General features: G+C 36.1%; 1 protein-coding gene across 9 annotated transcripts in view; it reads left to right on the top strand.

The window, feature by feature from the left end:
- Positions 1–18,589, top strand: part of MLIP (muscular LMNA interacting protein) — a 242,094-nt gene that overhangs the window by 211,046 nt on the left and 12,459 nt on the right. For all 9 annotated transcript variants that reach the window (XM_012780772.3, XM_012780771.3, XM_012780769.3 and 6 more), the window contains one exon: positions 16,610–16,663. In XM_012780772.3, the coding sequence (XP_012636226.2) occupies positions 16,610–16,663 (54 nt within the window). The remainder of the gene's footprint in view (positions 1–16,609; positions 16,664–18,589) is intronic.

Genomic DNA, 18,589 nt, shown 5'->3' with positions numbered 1-18,589 from the left:
AGTACTGCTGAAACAATGAAAAGATACAAAGCAAATATGTATCTGGGTGTGTGGAATTACTATCTTAAAATTGTATCTCATCTATAATCATTTTGCCAGTGTTTTCTCCATTTTGCAATGCATTTAAAAGTTTTTAATCTTCCAAGATAGCAAAGTACCATACACAACACATCTGTTTATATCTAGATTAAGACCTAATCTGGTCTAGAGTCCACTTTCTATCGTAAAAAATTCAGTTCATTTAGAAAGAATATTATTCCTAGGCACAAGAAATATTTTGCCATGCGCATCTCAACTGCTTTCCTAGTCCTCAGGTGAGAAAACTAACATGTGCATAAGCAGAAAGTTTATTATTCTCCATAACTTTTATTTTTTTCTCCATCCAACCTCTGTGCCTCATTTCTTCTATCTTCTACTCTCATAATCCCCAAGGTATCCCTGCCTTTTAAAATCAACATAAAATTCTAATTCTTTGGCCTACTTTCAACATTCGAACTTAATTACTCAGTTTTATCCTTTTTTCTTATCCCAACTACCTTTTCTCCTTTTTATTTAGTGCAGCTACCCGTCATGTAGACAGGAAGTTCTCTCTTATTGTTGTCTCCCTTGAGTCTCTACTCTGCCAATTCGCACTAGCAACAAACGAGAAAACACATGGCCAGTCTATGAATAGAATCCAGAGGAGTGAGGACTAAGCCTTCACAGTCAGGATGACTTCTGATCTGTTGGCAGGAGAAAGGCTGAGATTTCCTAAGCAAGAAGGCTCTATTTACAGTGAAAGCTTGAGAGGTTTTATAAGCAAAAATAGGATCTTTAGAGACAGCTTTGAAGCCCCAGGAGAAAATTCACTGCCATCCTTGAAGATATCGTCTCTTTCAGTTTTCTAAAAATATATTATTTTGGTGCCTACTTTGTGACCATGCAGCCATTTTGTTTCACTTTCAGTTTTCTAAAAATGCATTATCTTTGTGTCTTGTTTCACCATATGCCCTTTTATTCCTAGTCTGCTTCTGTCCAATGAAAGAGATAAATAAGTATGGTGGATTTCTCTATATTATATATACTGTAGATTCTCCCATTGGCTTCGTTGCTATTAAATTCTACTGTGTATTTTTTATGCAAGGGCTAGTTCTAGCATTCCCTAGCATTTCAATTTGAATATCTCAGTGCTTATCTCTGGAGTAACTTCTTGAAAAATCCCTTCCACTGTAGCTTTCAGTTTATGGCCAGAGAGAGTTGTTCATTTCCCACCTCTATTCTTCTTGCCCAGAACCCCACAGCCCTCTAACCCACACCCCTAGGCTGCCATCATTGCTTGAGGTCAGGGCAAAACTTTAATATTTCTCATAGGGACAGTAAAACATATATTCTTATTGTAATGACCATATGTCCTGATGAGTGTGGGCCATTTAAAAAATGTGTACATACTAATATGTGCTTTTCTATTTTTTGAAAAAATTTTATTTTTAAAAATAGTTTTTTAAAGAAATATCTCACATCTACCACTATAATAAACCATTTAGTCAATAAATGTTTTCATAATCATATGATTTTAATTATTTTAGTGCCTCCCTTATTATCAGAAGTGTCCTGATTTGATCAATAAGTATAATTACTTATAGTGAAATGTAAATTAAAATTCACCTGCAGAGTCTATTATAAGACAGCAGTTGCTGAATATATGTTGTTGAATCACTGAATTGTTTTATGCCTATATTTGAAAAAGTAATTCAAACTTTTGTTTTAGCTTTCTTATTTCTAAAATGGCAAAAGAAAAAATGGAATCTCTATCACAGGATTGCTACCAGGATCAAGTGATATGTGCAAGTAAAATTTTCATGTTCCAGCTTAAGTACTCAGTTTTGTACATTTTCAGCATCTAGCTATTATTAGTAGAATTTTGGTGTTGGAGTGAAGAAACAGTCCACAACATAACTCATAAGACATTACTCTCATCTTAAATAATTTTCCCTTTGATTACAACATATTTTTCCTTTAATGCTTTCTTATTTATTCACATACATATTCCCTTTAATTCCCATTTCTCACTCTTCTTTCCTTTCTGCCCCTAGACAACTATTGTAAAGTATGTGATGTGTATTTGTGAATTTCTGTCTCAAAAGCTGTATTGTTATTTTGTGCACATATGATTTAATTTGCATAAATGCTACTGTGCCACATATTTCATTCTTTTTCTATGGGTTTCTCTCTTCCCAGGTGTAATATAGGGTATTATGTTTGGTTTCAAAACTCTAGGACTCAAACTGGGCTGATTGCATCAGAATTACCTGGGGATCTTTAGAGAAATGCAAATTCCTGAGCTCTCCCTAAAACTTCTAAATTCAAAACTTCCAAGGACTGGGTGACCTCAACGTTTTTACCTTATGGAAAACTCTGTACTTCCCCTATGATAACAGACTTTTCCTCTTTTACCCTTTACATTCTCTAATGATTCAATGAGGAAATGAACTTCATTATGAAAAATAACTTTAAGGAAAATAATTTATATTTACATGCTTATAAGTGCTAGATTATAATTCAATTTTTTCCTCATAAAACCTCTGGTAAGTAAAAGGTAACATAACTGTTAAGCAGTATACATTATATATTAGCTTAGGTAGCAGAATTTTTTTATTATGGCAAGTTATCAAATGTTGGATTGAGTTCTTAATCAAAATTGTCCCTATGTTCTTATAACATTTACAATTGGGATCAAGTGTTTGCACAGCCAGTATTCGTGGACTTACTGAATCAAAAGTTATATATTTTTTTGTGGCATGCTATTTCAATTATTAAGTCATTTCTCTTTGAAAAGAATACCAAGCTGCCAACATGTATTTCATATGATTTACTTTTTAAGAAATTAAAGTGCTTTTTTCATAAAAAGAGATTTTAAATTATAACAACCTTTTATATAAGAATTATGTTTTTGCTAAGAAAAATGAAGCGTTATACTTGAAATGTATTTTACCTTTATGATATGTCAACAGAATATTTATTAATCAGTTTTTCTTAGCCTCTTTTCTAAGCAGCTGCTCTTGAGATTGTAGATTAAGGACAAAAAGGAAACATAACTTTTTTGCGATGAAAAAGTGGGAGAAGAGTGAGCAAAATGAAGGCATTTTCAGTCCAATTCTATCCATTATTTCTGTCTTTTCTATGAAAAGAACCACTCCACTTATAAGCAGCCAGGGCTGAATCATCTATTAGAACAATGAGAGAACCTACTTAGGAAAATGTATTCCGAATGAGAAATACACAATTTGGGGAGTAGGAGAAGTAAAAAACAATAGCAAAAGACAGCTAACTCCTTTTGTTTTTACATCACAGAGGTTTAGGGGTTGGTACATCTACCCTGGAGCCTCCGATGGGTTTTCACGGTGGTATACAGTTGTGTGAGTGAGGCAGGGCAGAAGAAAGGACAGAAACTTTCATATCCAGGATGGGCAGGTGGAAAATGCCCTTTCACAAACTGGTTTTAGCTCGCCTCCTAGGCTATCGCATTCTTTCCTTAAACTCTTCAGATATTTCACCCCATAACTGTTGACTTTCCTCATTCAATTCCTTTTTCTCCATTTTTTTCTCCTACCTATTTACTTTCTTTTTTTTTAATTTATTTTTTTCGGCATATTATGGGGGGTACAAATGTTAAGGTTACATATATTGCTCTTGCCTCCCTCTTTGAGTCAGAGCTTAGAGCATGACCATCCCCCAGATGGTACGCATCATACTCATGTATGTATGTACCCATCCCCTCCTCCCCCATATGCCCAACACCTGATAGATGTTATTCCTATATGTACACTTAGGTCTTGATCAGTTAATACCAATTTGCTGGTGAGTACATGTGGTGCTTGTTTTTCCATTCTTGAGATACTTCACTTAGTAGAATGGGTTCCAGCTCTAGCCAGGAAAATACAAGAGGTGCGATATCACCATTGTTTCTTATAGCTGAATAGTACTCCATGGTATACATATACCACATTTTATTAATCCACTCACATATTAATGGGCACTTCAGTATTTACTTTCAAATTCAGTATATTTGTAAAGTCTATATTGTTAACATTATGGAGAACATCTTAACTGGTATTATCATTGCATTGCTAACCAGAGAATTGACTTTGTAAATTTACAGACAGCCAAAAAATGAACTGAAATGTTAATATTATAGGCATATTTCCAAGCATGGGTTAAATTTCTGAGTAGTTCATTTGAAAGGAGATTTCTTTTCTCAGGTTTCTTCTGATATTTTAACAAAGATCAATCAACAGAAGTTAAAACAGATTATGACTTATCTGTAGAAGGAAGAATCTGAAGTAATTCTAACCTTCACCTACTGGCTCAAAGGCTGAGGGGGCTTTGAAATAACAATTTACTTTTTCTAATCTAAGCTGTAAATATTCAGATCTAAAGATGTGAAAAATATTTTATGAGTATATTTTAAGAATAAAGCAACACCCCTTAGAGATAACCTGCTCACAATTATACATAGCTTCAAAATGAGAAAATGAACACTAATTAGGTGATTTGGTTCAAGGTTACAAAAACCTTGTCTAAGTCATAGCCTATTTTTCTACAAAAACAAAGAGTGTAGACTTTGTCACTTTTTTATTCCAAGGTGAAGTCTAGGAACCCTGGAGCCTGGGAGTTGACAAAACACAATTATCTATTCATTTCCTAAAGATTTATTGAGTACAATAAAGGTGCAAAGCATGTGTCAATGTAGGCCATGCATAGGAGACCCAGCAGATGGTGATATGGAGGAAACTTGCCAGGTACTTATTTTTCTACAGAGGAAAGACAAAAATTAAAGAAGAAAATAATTCATCGCTTACTGACAATTGTGACAACTGCCATGCAGAAGACCTTAGGCTGTTATACGAGTACATATAACAGAGGTCCTGATCTAGTCTGATGAATCAGAAAAGACTTAGCGATGTCTGATCTGAGCTCTGAAAAGAAGCGGGGGTGCTCACCGAAATTTTGTAAGAAAGAAACTATTAATAATATCAAGAAAAAGTAGACAATAGGCTACTTACTTTACAGGCAGTGTTATATTTAAATTTTGAAACAATCATAAAGTAGGTTTTCTTCCCTTTCTTTTGCATATGATGAAACTGAGATTCAGAAAGTGCCAATCATTTGTGCAAGATCCCACAGGATAGCTTAAAAGCTATTGCTGGGTTAATTTTTCTTAAGAGACTCTCCCCTAAGATCTGTCAATGAAGCAGCATCACCAGCCACTGTCCCCACCCCAAAATCACACACAGGCTTCCCTCTGGTCAAACACAGTGCCCTACATGTATTTCAGGACTAGAACTAACTGCTGGGGTCATTTGACTTCTTTCTTAGTTTGCATGTAAGAAAACTGAAGGCCAGAGATGCAAAGTGGCACACCCAAGTTCACAGCATGATTTATTGGGAGAGCCTGGGTTTATCATGAACCCCACAATGTTTTTCACATTTAATTCCCAGGCTCCAACTTTCTTTTGGCAGCTACAGTTCCAAAGGCTAGTGGCTAAGAAAACCACTATATATCTAATACCTTGACAAAAATGTACTGAGGCAGCCACATTTACTGAAATAAATCATCTTGAATTCGAAGGCAAAAAACCTCTTTCTGATCTCCTCATTAATAATGTTTGTGTTCTAACTGTATATAGGATTAGAAATCTTTCTGTGTGAATAAAACCAAGGTAACGAGATAAATAGCTTTACTCTCAATTCTAAAACTTTTCTGACAATGTTTAAAGATAGGAATAGGATAAGTATTAAGATGCTTTAAAAGAGAAAAAAACCTTTGAATTGAGTGGACTAGGAAAAATACTTTATGAAACTTAAAATGGATTTTAAGGTTTTTCAGGGAACCAAAACATGTTCACTATTTGATGATGCCAAATAGTTTTAAAAATGGATGAATTTGTAATACATTCATAAATATTATTCTGTTCAAAATGGCTAAATGCAAATTAATTGGACATTTAACATTAAAAAATTAATGCCAGTGAGCAGATATTTTAAAAGCAGCAGTTTTGCAAATAAGCATCAATCATATTTAGTTAGGTCTCCACTAGAGGGCAAAAAGAACATTTCAACACAATAGACATCTTAATGACAGGTTGGCATTTGAAACTGGGCATGTTTCAGGTTATCTAATTGCCAGTCATCATTCCTAAAATGTACATAACTTAATCACAAAACAGTTGACTTTTAAATTTTTTCCAAGACACTGAGAACAACCAATTTTTTGTCCATATTTCTCTTTTTGGCTTAATCTTGGTGACAAAATCAGCTGTCCCTGAGCTCATGTGTTGTTTGGGATTGAATATATAGGATCTAGATGAAATTTTTCATTGTGACATTTTTAATAACAAACATCATTTTAAAAATTAAGAATTTGTTCATTGGAAAGAGATGTGTGGTTAGAGGCAAGAAAGATGGCATTTTTAGTGAGAAAAATTACACTTTGAGAAAGACAACTTTTAAAGCTCTTGTAAAATAACGTGCTGGCCCCTTGGAATTTATTGACTATGCTTGTGTTCTGTGGGCACAGAGAATGCGAACTGCCATCAGTTTGCACCTTGTTCAGATGGAGGCACTGAGAAAAGATGAGCTTCCTGTATTTCACAGCACACACCTGCCACCTGCCCCTTCTTCTTTGCATGGTGTCTTAGATCAGGTTCCTTTAAAAGCAGAGCCTGGGACAGCTGTTCGGGTATTTGTGATTCATTGAGGGAGTATGCTTTTCAGAAAAGCATCCTGCAAGAGGGTGAGTGAATCTAAATTGAGAAGGACAAAGTGAGGAGCAAATGCATTTTCAAGAGAAGGCCAGTCTAGGCCTAATTCACAGGGAGAAGGCTTCAGAGCAGGGGTCCTCAAACTACAGCCCATGGGCCACATGCGGCCCGATGTGGACATTTATCTGGCCTGCTGGGTGTTTTTGCCACTGCTGCCTGTCCTGCTTAGCAGCCAACTTGTCTGGGGCCCACAGTGCGCATGTGTGGAATGTGTGTCGCACTCTCCAATGGCCCTCCAACGGTCTGAGGGACAGTGAACTGGCCCCCTGTTTAAAAAGTTTGAGGACGCCTGCTTTAGAGCATAAATTGCAAAGTTATCTACACCTGATGCAAAGGAACTCACTTTTTATACCCTTTATCCATCAGTCATTGGCTCTGAGTCTTCAGGTGGAGAGAGAGGCAAGTGACTCAGGGTTAGGATACTCTTCTCAGCTGAAGGAATGCATTGTAGAAGGAGGCAGCTGTGAGCCATGCATTATTATCCCTGAAACATAAATGAAAACTATGATGGCGGTGTTTTATCTTTGCAAATCGAGTCTTTAAAACATGTACTTTTAGCTTAAAACACACTTGCTTGTTTAACCTTCTTGAAATGCTATCATTTATTTTTTAAAGTATCTCTTACATTAGGCTGAACCCCATGAACTTGTCATTATGCAACAGTTCTTGGCCTACAAAAACATCAGTTTTCATCAATTTCATACAGTTCAACCTAATTGTCTCATTGCCTTAAGTTATTTTGTTATCCTTTTACTTACTCCATGCAACAGAAGCTGTATTTACAATGTGGGGTTTGCACAGTCAAGGAGTCTCTTATTTTGAAACTTCGGGGTGAAATTTTCCTAAGTTATTTTAGGTTGTTCAATGCGAACACTGTTTTACTCCTTTCGTTAAAATATGAACATATTTCCCTTTGTTCACTGAGAAGAAAAGAAAGCATGAACATAAAATTCTTTCAGATGGCTAAATTTGTTGACATTTACCCAGGTGTGACTGATGGAAGCACAACCCAGACATTTCATTGACAGCCATCAAATAATGATACCTGTTTGATTTCATGCAAGCCATATGTTCTGTAAATTAAATGGAAATCTCTTTTGAGAAAGAAAGAGAGGTTGGGCCCTTCCTCAGGTTTTATGGAAAATATTTAGCTCCCTTTGGACATTAAACACTTTTATAGCTCAATATAAAGGCATTCAAATGAAGTGTAAGGCTCCACTTTGCTCTCAAAGCATTAGAGTATTAGAAAATCTTAATACTTTGAAGCTGTATTTTCAGGCATGTATGTTCATGATGGTTGTATTACAAAGAATGAAAAAGCGTGGTTCAAATTGTATGTTAGTGGGAGGGAGAGCTACACGTAGGAGGGTAGCACTTAAAATTTCTAGGTGTCTTGCATCTTTGGATTGCCTGGTGCGCTCTACTTCATGGTCAATGCTGTGCTGAGATGATGTAGATAGAAGAGATAGTTCCAGGCAACAAACATATACAACACCATTGTCTCTCTGGAACAGTCCCTTACAACATTTCTTGTTGAATTCTATTTTTAAGATAATAATATTGCTATTCCGGTTTTATTTTGATTCACATTGAAGAGAGATATTTTTTCCTTCCTTTGATTTTCAACTCTTTATGACTTTTGTTTGCATGTTCTTCTTTTGTTGGCCACATTTTTCTGATCTTGATCTTTTATATCTTGAATGATTTCTCTTAATATGAGATTATTTCCTTATATAATATTAATTCTGCCATATAATTTTACATTTCCCATAACTGTTATATATTATCTATTCTTTCTAGTTTTCCATTAGAGATATATGGTTTTAATTTACTGGTTTAAAATTTATTCATTCAATTTTGCTATTGATTGCCCTTAAATTGGGTTCATATTCATGTTTATATACCTCTGTTAATATCTGTATGTGTGGTAAGATAGGTCCATTCAATCCCTTCCTTTACCATCCACAATATTGATATTGCCCAATTCTAGATGTTTATTTCTGTCATGTTATGGTTATAGTTATTCTTTATTTTTCATGATCTTTCATGGTTTGTTTTTGTTTTGTTTTTATAGCAACCACACTCTTAACAGGTTGTCTTATTACACTTCCTTCCTATATTTCTCATGGTATTTTTCAATATTTCTTTTTTTTATTATTTTAAGTCTGTGACCCAAGAAAGTTTTTAATATGGGTCTTTATTTGGCAAGTATTCTGAGGTCTTGCATACCTGAGAATATGTTTAAGATCCCACACTGGAATGACGTTTTAACAGTTTATAAAATTCTAGGTGATATCTTAGAGAAATTTGATAAAATTATGAACATTTTAATCCTAATTTTCAAAAGATCCCACTCTTCAGAATAGCTGACACCTACAAACAGTACAGAATTATTTTGCTGTGGGCTTCATTGCAATCAGTAAATACCCCACCTACTTTATGGTTTGAAGTTTTTATTAATAATTAAAGCAAGGAGTGGAGGCAGAAGGAAAACACTAGGTGTACTGACAGTTTAAAGGTATATAAAGGAGATGGTACCAGTGTTAGGAAAAGCTTATACAACTTTGAAGTGTAGTTTGACACAATGATAGGAAAATGTGGGAAGGGAGGAATGCAGCCTAAAACCAGGAAGATGGGGCTGGGTAGTACCATATAGGAGGAGGCCTTCCACTTACCTATAGACATATAGTCCTAAACTCATCTGCCTGCAAACCAATCACATACCCACTCCATTCTCAACCAACCCTCCAACCCCCACATCCCCCATGATGCTGTTGGGGTGTAGTGTTAGAAGAGAGCAGAGTGGGGTCTGTCTGGTAGGGGGTGTCTGGGGCACCAGGGTTTGACCCTATCACAATCATACCTATTCCTCTCCTTAAATACTCTTCCAAATCCTTGTGACACATCAGTTAACAGCTCTTGACACACTCCTGGGCTCTGGGATAGGTTTCCTGAAACCTGGAGGTAATTGGTTGTAAAATAAAAAAGCTGAGATGGGAATAAAGCAAAGACAGGAGTCAAAACATATGAAGTTGATAGTATTAATATCAAGCCATTGATTTTGCATTATATGTCACATTAGAATAAAATGACTAACACCTCTTATATTCTATAGAAGGTAAAGCACAAAGGGAGAAAAAAATTCCACCAATGTTATCTTTTGTAAAGGAAAAGACATTTGGTTTATGATTGTACTAGACTGGTACGAAATTGAAAACAATTGAAAATGATGTTTTTCCTGTAGTACTAAGCAACTAATTGTGCCCCTAAAGGATAGGCAAGAACAAACAACAAATATGCTGCCTTGTCAATTCCAATTTCAATTTTTAGAATTTATTTTTAGTCCTAAAGTGCTGTTGGAATATATGTTTGGCTCTGTTTTTAATACAACCTGGAGCTGTGCACTGAAAAAAGTGGATGGTGTAGTTAATCCCCTTAGGGAAGTGGTTTTTCTAGTTGAGAAAGAAACAACTCTAGATGAAAAATGTGAGTACACAAAGGGATGGAGTATTTGTTTTCAAATAGGCTGAGCACATAGGGGATATGAAAAAATTCCATTGCACTGTCCTTTAGAAAGTATTCTTTGGAGGAAGGAATTTTAACATTCCTAAGTCTCTGCCTCCTGGGATGGATGAGGAAAGGTCAAGAATAGAGATAGTATAATTTGGGAATTTTCAGCCATATCTCAGAAGATCTATTGCAAAGGTAAGAGCAGAAAATTCTTTTGTTTTCTTACTGGTGTTCTTAGAATTGAGACTCTAATATAACAATATTAATGGCCAGCACTCAACAGTGAATATACTGTGGGCTTATAAAAGAAATTATGTGCATTTCAATTAATATGTATTATCAGCTTAACATGTAACCCTCAGCGAATGTACAAAGGAATGTTGCGAAACTTAATAGTGTTTATATAAGTTCATGTAAGGAAAAAACTAGAAGAACTAAGAATTGATGTTAAGGATCCCAGCTAAGATTCCCTGGAGAGTTTATTTTTCCAATCAGCTTAGGTATAACTTCTACCTCTGCTGTGGATCAGTGCAGAAGATTCCTAAAAGTAAGAACTTTTTGTTTTCTGAAGCATTATCATTATCAATAAATAGGTTTTTTTTTTTTTTTTTTTTGCTTGAGCATCAAAGAACCAATGAATTATTCAAGTAGAAGAGGAACTGAAACTCAACTAGGTAGGGCCCAGACTTTAAAGATGAGAAAACTGAGGCCCAGACACAAAGAGATTTTCCCCCAGTTACCTAGGGAGTTAGTGAGATAGATAAACTTATAAATGTTTGGGCATCACCAAAAATAGATGCTGTGTCCTTTTAAATTCTAACTATAAATATTTTAGCTACTCATCTTTTCCTGTGATGCCTTTTAAATATTTGGGCTAATGAAGATTAAAATCTTTAAGACATATAGCCAATTGTCTTTTGGATAGGGGTAGCCTGTTTCTACCATTGAAAACAGCTTTTTTTCTGATAGCACATATCATGAAATGGCCTCATTAAAGAAAAACCCAGAGCACTGTCCATGTTTTATTCCAAGGCATAGAATCTTGGAGCAATGAAATCAATCAACTAGTGTTTGGGGTATAACATCTAGGACATGATGAGCCTTATCCTCAAGCAGTTTGTAGTCTTTTGGGGAAATGAAAAACTCATGTTTAACAATGTTCATTTGTTTAAGAAGCATTTGCAAGGGCTTACTTCTTTGAATCTGAAGTAGAGTTGATGCATGAAAATACCTACACAGTAATTCTCTGGCCTCAGTTCTTGACTTTCTCTCTCTTGCTCATTTTGCCCATTCACTCTGAATTTTTTCCCCATACGTACTCTTCGTACCCATTATCTCTGTTAGGTAACACCTTTTGGATTTCAGCCTCTTGAGAAAATACTCCTTCATTCTTGTAGACTAGGTCAGATTTATCTGTTTCGAAAACTTATAATGCTCAGGACTTTTACTCCCTAATACACTGTTTTGTGCTTGTATCTCTTTATTCCTGATCATATAATTAATATCTGTCTCTCCCACTAGATGATATAGTCTTGTGGGGGGGAGGGGGGACAATAATGTCACTTTCCTCACTGTTATATTCCTAACATCTGACAAAGTGCCTGGCACATTAGCAGGTACTTAATAAACAGATCTGTAGTAAATTATGTAATTATACAACTGCAGTACAACTTGGGACATTTTGCATATAGTTAATTTCAGTTGTGAATAGATAAATATTTGAAACATATCAGTGTCATCAATTCATGCAAAGATATTGGCTCTGGCTTCACTGCTCAACCTGTGGTAGCATTAGCATCAGCTGAAAACCTGTTAGAAATGCAGAATCTCACGCTCCGCACGACACCAACTGCATCAGCATCTAAAACTGATAAGATTTTCTGGGTGTTTGCAGGGTACTGTGGTTTGCTGGAAATCAGGGATTAAAAACTCAAATACCTTGTTCGGCCAGGCAGATCTCCAGAATGAATGCAGCAAGCCGGATATATATGTACAATCATGACCATAGGTGACCGTTGGTCTCCTCCTGGTAGGCATGGTGGGAACTGTGTTGACATGGTGACATTGAGCTTTTTCTGAAAGGGTCAGGCTGCCACCCAGATCCAGATAATTGGGAACTTAATGTTGCAAGATCTTTGAATAGTTCAAGAGAAACCAGAAGTACAAACCTGCAGGTAGACTCTGTGGACTTAAACACTGATAACTGAATTTAATTATTTTTAAAGCAAAAGAATTATGTGAATCAAACAGAACTCCCTTGTGTGATAGTTCCACCTGAAGGATTTCTAGTTTGCAAAGTCTCATAAAAATGAGTATACCTTGAGGAATGCAGTAAATATTAATACTTCCTAATTCTTGAATAATTCAGAATTCTTTTGTAAGTCAAAACACTCTCTTTTCTCGAACCATTTCATTTATCCTTTATTTCATTCATTTATTCACTCAGTACTTGTTTAGTGTCTAGACTGTATGGGGTGGGCCCTGTACCAGGTGCAGAAAACCTAAAGATGAATAACACATTATCCACGACTCCTGACAGCTTCTATTCTTGTAGTGATAATATTATCCTTATGAAACAGACAGTATTTAATGATGTGGGTATTGCTACAGTAATTTGTCATATCTACTTCTGAGAGATATTCCTAAGAAGGTTGCATTCCACCTTGAGTAGTTCATAAATCTAAGTGGAGAGACAGAAGTAGAAGGAACAGATTACTGAAGACAAATGGCATGAAGGGGGTTTGCAAGAGAATGTGACTGAACAAAGAAACAATCCCAAAAATGTGAATTCTGGACAGAATATGGGGCACTCTTGGTGATTTTAAAGTGTCAAAACTTCCTGTAATGCTTCTTAAGCTTCATAATTTCTGGCAGTTAAGAAAACCTGTTTTATCTTCATGCAAGAAGAGAGAACTGTTTCACCGATGCTAGAGTTTTGAATTCTATTCCCCATGTACATTGAAGGTCTAGTTAACTGATATAACCACATTCTGCATGTGTTCTTTTTTTCTAGTTGTTGAGTTCTTATTCTCTAGTTGGTGTGAGGGTATTTGATCTCTTTGTCTTCGGTGGAGTAGTTTATATTACCTCCGGAGAAGCAGCGATATTTATGAGAAAGGCCCACACTGGTGACAAATATGTTTTATGTTAGTTTAGTGACAGTGGAATAAAAATCAACAGAATGTTTTATTCAAACAAGAGTAATCAACAAGTGGTGAGTGAGCAAAGGTCTAATTAATATGTTGTGCAATGTCTAGGACTGGACTCTCCATCCAGGATGAAAATATGTTTGGTCTCCTTTCGCCTCAACTTTCCATTTCATTCATCCTTCTATGTTGAATAATACTCTGATGACAAAAGTAGTAATTTGTCAGTTTTTTTTTTTTTCCTTTGAGGCAAAAAAGTAATTTGTTTTCCAGAACACTTAGCACTAAAGAAACTGGCTTAGATGACTGACTCTCTCTGTCCTTCAGTTTCCCCTACTCTCTGGAGAGCAAGCCGTTCGCCTATGGAGAATTTATTTTAATATTTTAGTTTCATTGTTTCCATTCTGACTGGTGGGATTTTCGTACCGTGTTTTATTGTCCTCCCTACTTGACATGTATAGTCCCTATGCATTACAACATCTCTGCATTCAGCAAAGACTTCAGCATTCAGCGTTGTGTCTTTCTAACGTCTCCCAATTTTTCTTTTTATATCAAGAAAAATACCAATATGTCTCCCTGCTGCTTCTTTGCTCATCTTAGAGAGGAGGAAGGCTAAGGTCACCCTGAAACCTTGAGTCTATTCTATTCTCTGAGACAATACTGTCATTTAAAACTTCTTTTTATGCTTCTTCCTTCCCTCCCTTCCTTGCTCTCTTCCTTCTTCCCCCGTACTCCCAACCTCTCTGTCCTTCGTGGGTTACTTAGATATCTTCCAGCTCCCACCCCTCCCTCTTGCTCACCATCCATATGTTGCACATCAGCTGCAGTAATATTTTTTGAAATAAAAATTTGATCACACTTGTCCCTTCTTGCTTAAAGTACTTCAATGGCTTCTCACTCCCTAGGAGAATAAAGCGCAGGCATGCCAAGTGCCATATGAGCTCCATTGTATTGTGTCTCCTGAGTGGCCTCCCATAGCTTGCTCTTGACCTTAGTGCATGGTTTTTCCCTTTGCTAAATGTCATACTTCGCTCCTTTCCTCTGTCTCTCTGCTCATCTCCCCTTCTCCTTTTCCTGCCATATCTTCCTGGGGCACATCACTACCTCACGCTTGCTCTGAGAGCACAGTCTCTTGAAACAGTAACCCTGGATCCCAGCATGGCTCTTTCCCTTACCAGTTTTGGATCTTGAACAAGTTATTCTATCTCTTGGCACCTTAGTTTCCTCATCTGTGAAACAGGGTAGTATTAGTGCTCATCTTGCCAGGTTGTTGTAAAAACTCAATGACCAAATACATACAAAGAATTTGTCATGTGCATGCATAATAAATTATTATGACTAAACCCATAAATCCTTATGAAATATCAATATCACATTTTCAGTCAGCTTCATGATAATAAAAAAATAAACCTACTGTGATAAAAGTTCATAAACAAAAGAGAAGCATTCCAAAGCCAAATATAAGTAACTTGGTGATTACTAATTAATTAGGATCAATTCCTTTCTGTTCTCCTTTGTTGATTAAGATAATCAACACATAGTTTTTGAAATTCAAGATTAAAATGAAATATATTAAAATTAATAGATTAAAATTACTTATATTGGAGAGAAGGAATGGAATGTAAAATTAAACATCACATAATGACTCAATTGCTTTTCCAATTTCAGCTAAATATCTTATTGAGGTATTACCAAGATTTAAAAATTTCTAGATAATTCTTCTTCTCTATTTTAGGAGATTAGGAGAATGGAAATTTGCCATTGTACAAAGTCTGATAATTCATATAAATATTGTACCACTTAACCTAGATATACTAAAGTTTCTGCTATCTCCAGGACCAATTGCATGGATTTAAAATCTGAAGCAGTACTTAGGTCTGATCCTAAGCCATGCTTAGGAACTCAGGAGACTCTGATGAATAGGAGAAAGTAGGTGCTTCTCGTTGCTTTCTGGGATTCTATTTAGATCTCTAGTTGGTTCTGGGGTCAGATCATGCTTCTATTGAAAGCAGTGGTCTCAGGCATCTAAAAGGAGTCTTGATGCTTTGATACCCAAAGGATTTCATAGTTAGGAAGAGAGTGTAAGAGTCAGGATTTAGTGAAGCTATAATTTTAAATGAAAAGAGACTCCATTCTTAGTAGTCTGCTGGGACAGGGGGAAGCCTGAGGAAATGTCAGGTGGAGACCTCCTTGGCTTCCTTAGCAGCCAGAGCTGGAGTCCTTCTGGGGCCAGGCTAAATTGCTGGGCTTCTGCAGATTGCTCTGGAGGATTAGGATTTGCTCAGGGTCCCACTGATTTATTGCCCGACACAGGACCCTGTGAGCATGAAAGAGTTCCAATCATTTCAGTAGCCCTGATTTACCCAGGGCAATAGTGGAAATAAGGAATGTTCCTGGTAACTGGATCTGTGGTTACCCTAATGTTGGAGTGATAATGAATACCAAAATTTAACTGTATGTATAGTTCTCAGAAGGCCCATGCAATAATAAAAATTCCCACATAAAAGAAATTCCCTTCTGTTTAAGTGTCACTGTGTTGTAAATTACATTATCATAACATCATCTGGTGAGACTGCAATGTTTATGAAGTCCCTGTGTACTGAGATTATTAATATTCACAACAATGCCCACTATTTTACATTCCCAGTAAGTACTGACTATTTATGGAGGCATCTACATTTACTGTGGATCTGAACATAATTTTTTGCTTTTGCCTTTGAGCTTTTCATTAGAGGCCTATGTGTGAGGGTTGAAACACATAAGTTTAACTTTGTTTCCTCTCCATGAAATCTGTCAGTATATTTTGAGGATTCATTCATTCACGAAAAAATTAATGGTGGTCTATGTTAAACACTGTTAGAGTTTATATGTGACACAAAAATAAATAAGCTATTGCTCTTGATAAGATATTGATCAATATCAATAAGATATTGATACTCAATATCAATAAGATATTGATACTTATGCTCAAAGTAAATATCTTCCTTTGTTTTTTAATGCCAATCAAATTTTAATGTTTACCCTTGGTAGAATCTACTATTATCTGCAACAATATACTATGTCATTGTCTAATTATCTATTTAAATAAAAATTAAACATTTATTTCTCCTCACTTCTGCTCCTGATCACATCCTGGGCACCTTTTCTGTGAAGCTGAGTCATCCAATGGTGGCTATTCCTGAACATGAAACTCTCGACTCCAAAGAGGTAAATGTAAGATACAATTGGAGCTGTAGTTGTCTGTTTCTCCATTTCCATGTGATATTACATTTAGAAATAAACCAATCTTATTTTTTTAAGTGTTAACAAAATCATGCTTTGGTTGTTTATTTTTTTTAGAGACAGGGTCTTACTCTGTCAGCCAGGCTGGGCTGCAGTGGAGTGATCATAGCTCACCGTATTCTTGAACTCCCGGGCTCAAGCGATCCTCCCACCTCAGCCTCCTGAGTATCTAGGACTACAGGCTCATGCCATCAAGCCCCAGCTATTATGCTTTGTTTCTAAAGAATTATGACTAACTGGCCTACTCTGTGTTGGTCAGAAGCATTTGATAGTGAAATAAATGAATTCTTGCTAACTCTGAGTGGGGAAGGTGGCACTAGAGTTCCCCATGTGTGTTGCATCTTAGCTATAAACCAACTCCTTCTATCTCAAGTGTCTGTCTTTGTGATTTTCTCTTTGGGTTCATATGTGAAATCACTATTGTCTTCTTTCTCTAGAGGATCAATGGGTGTCCCATAGCCCATATGGGATGTTTTGGGGGTCAGAATCACAGTATCCCATGGTATCTCAGTTTCAGTACATTGGAGGATGACTGCTCAGCTCATGGAACACTTCTCCACCATCACCAAGTGAATTCTAAATATGGCATATAGCACATAGATAAAAGAATACCAGCTCAAGGCTGGGCATGGTGGATCATGCCTGTAATCCTAGCACTCTGGGAGACAGAGACAGGAGGAGCACTTGAGGTCAGGAGTTTGAGACAAAAACATACCAGCTCAATCATGGACTCTAAGCTTTATGCAAATGTTTATCCACTTTCATGTTTTGAGCTGACAAAAAGTAAATGAGAAAAAAACCTTCCTTTTATTTTTATAAATGCTTATACCATAGAGACAAAGAAAAAATCTATAAAGAAATATTCCCTCTATAGTTTAATTTTGTGTTCATCAAAAGCAAGAATAATTGAACAATGTTGTTTTTCTTTACATCCTCTCAGATAAAGTGGAAAATGAGAGAAAAAAATGATTTTTAAAAAACTTATCTTTAAGAAGGGAATGGGTGAGCTTATACATTCATTTTTTTTTTTTTTTTTGAGACAGAGTCTCGCTTTGTTGCCTAGGCTAGAGTGAGTGCCATGGCGTCAGCCTAGCTCACAGCAACCTCAAACTCCTGGGCTCAAGCGATCCTTCTGTCTCAGCCTCCCAAGTAGCTGGGACTACAGGCATGAGCCACCATGCCCGGCTAATTTTTTCTATATATATTAGTTGGCCAATTAGTTTCTTTCTATTTATAGTAGAGACGGGGTCTCGCTCTTGCTCAGGCTGGTTTCGAACTCCCAACCTCAAGCAATCCTCCCGCCTCAGCCTCCCAGAGAGCTAGGATTACAGGCGTGAGCCACCGCGCCCGGCATCATTTTAGATACTCTCACAAATGAAGTATGCTTAATTTTGCAGCCTTAAAGTTTAGAAAAAGACAAGCATAATATACAAGAGAAGTAGGAATAAGAAAATTTCAAATAAAATCTGAATTTTATTTTCCAAGGCATATTTTCCACAATTTAGGGCATATTATCCATTATTCACATACTGATATTCCTATTTGCAAATTTTAAGACTTCTATCATATAAGATGAATGTGGCTTTCTGCTATAACATTAGTCATCAAAATATAATAGTGTATTATGAATAGGTATGTATTTCTATCCTTGACCACATCTTTGATTACTTTTTAAGATACTATTTCAAAAATAGGATTATTGAGTCTATGAGTATGGATGTATGGAAGACTTTTGACACATACAGGCAAATTGGTGTCCTGAGAAATTACAGCAATTCACTCTAAAAAGAGCGTATTATAATACCTACTTCCATGTACTCTAGCCAGCACCGACAATTATTATAATTACCA

Source organism: Microcebus murinus, chromosome 5, assembly GCF_040939455.1.
Source record: "Microcebus murinus isolate Inina chromosome 5, M.murinus_Inina_mat1.0, whole genome shotgun sequence".
Classification (NCBI taxonomy): Eukaryota; Metazoa; Chordata; class Mammalia; order Primates; family Cheirogaleidae; genus Microcebus; species Microcebus murinus.
This window is presented reverse-complemented; position numbering and strand designations above follow the sequence as displayed.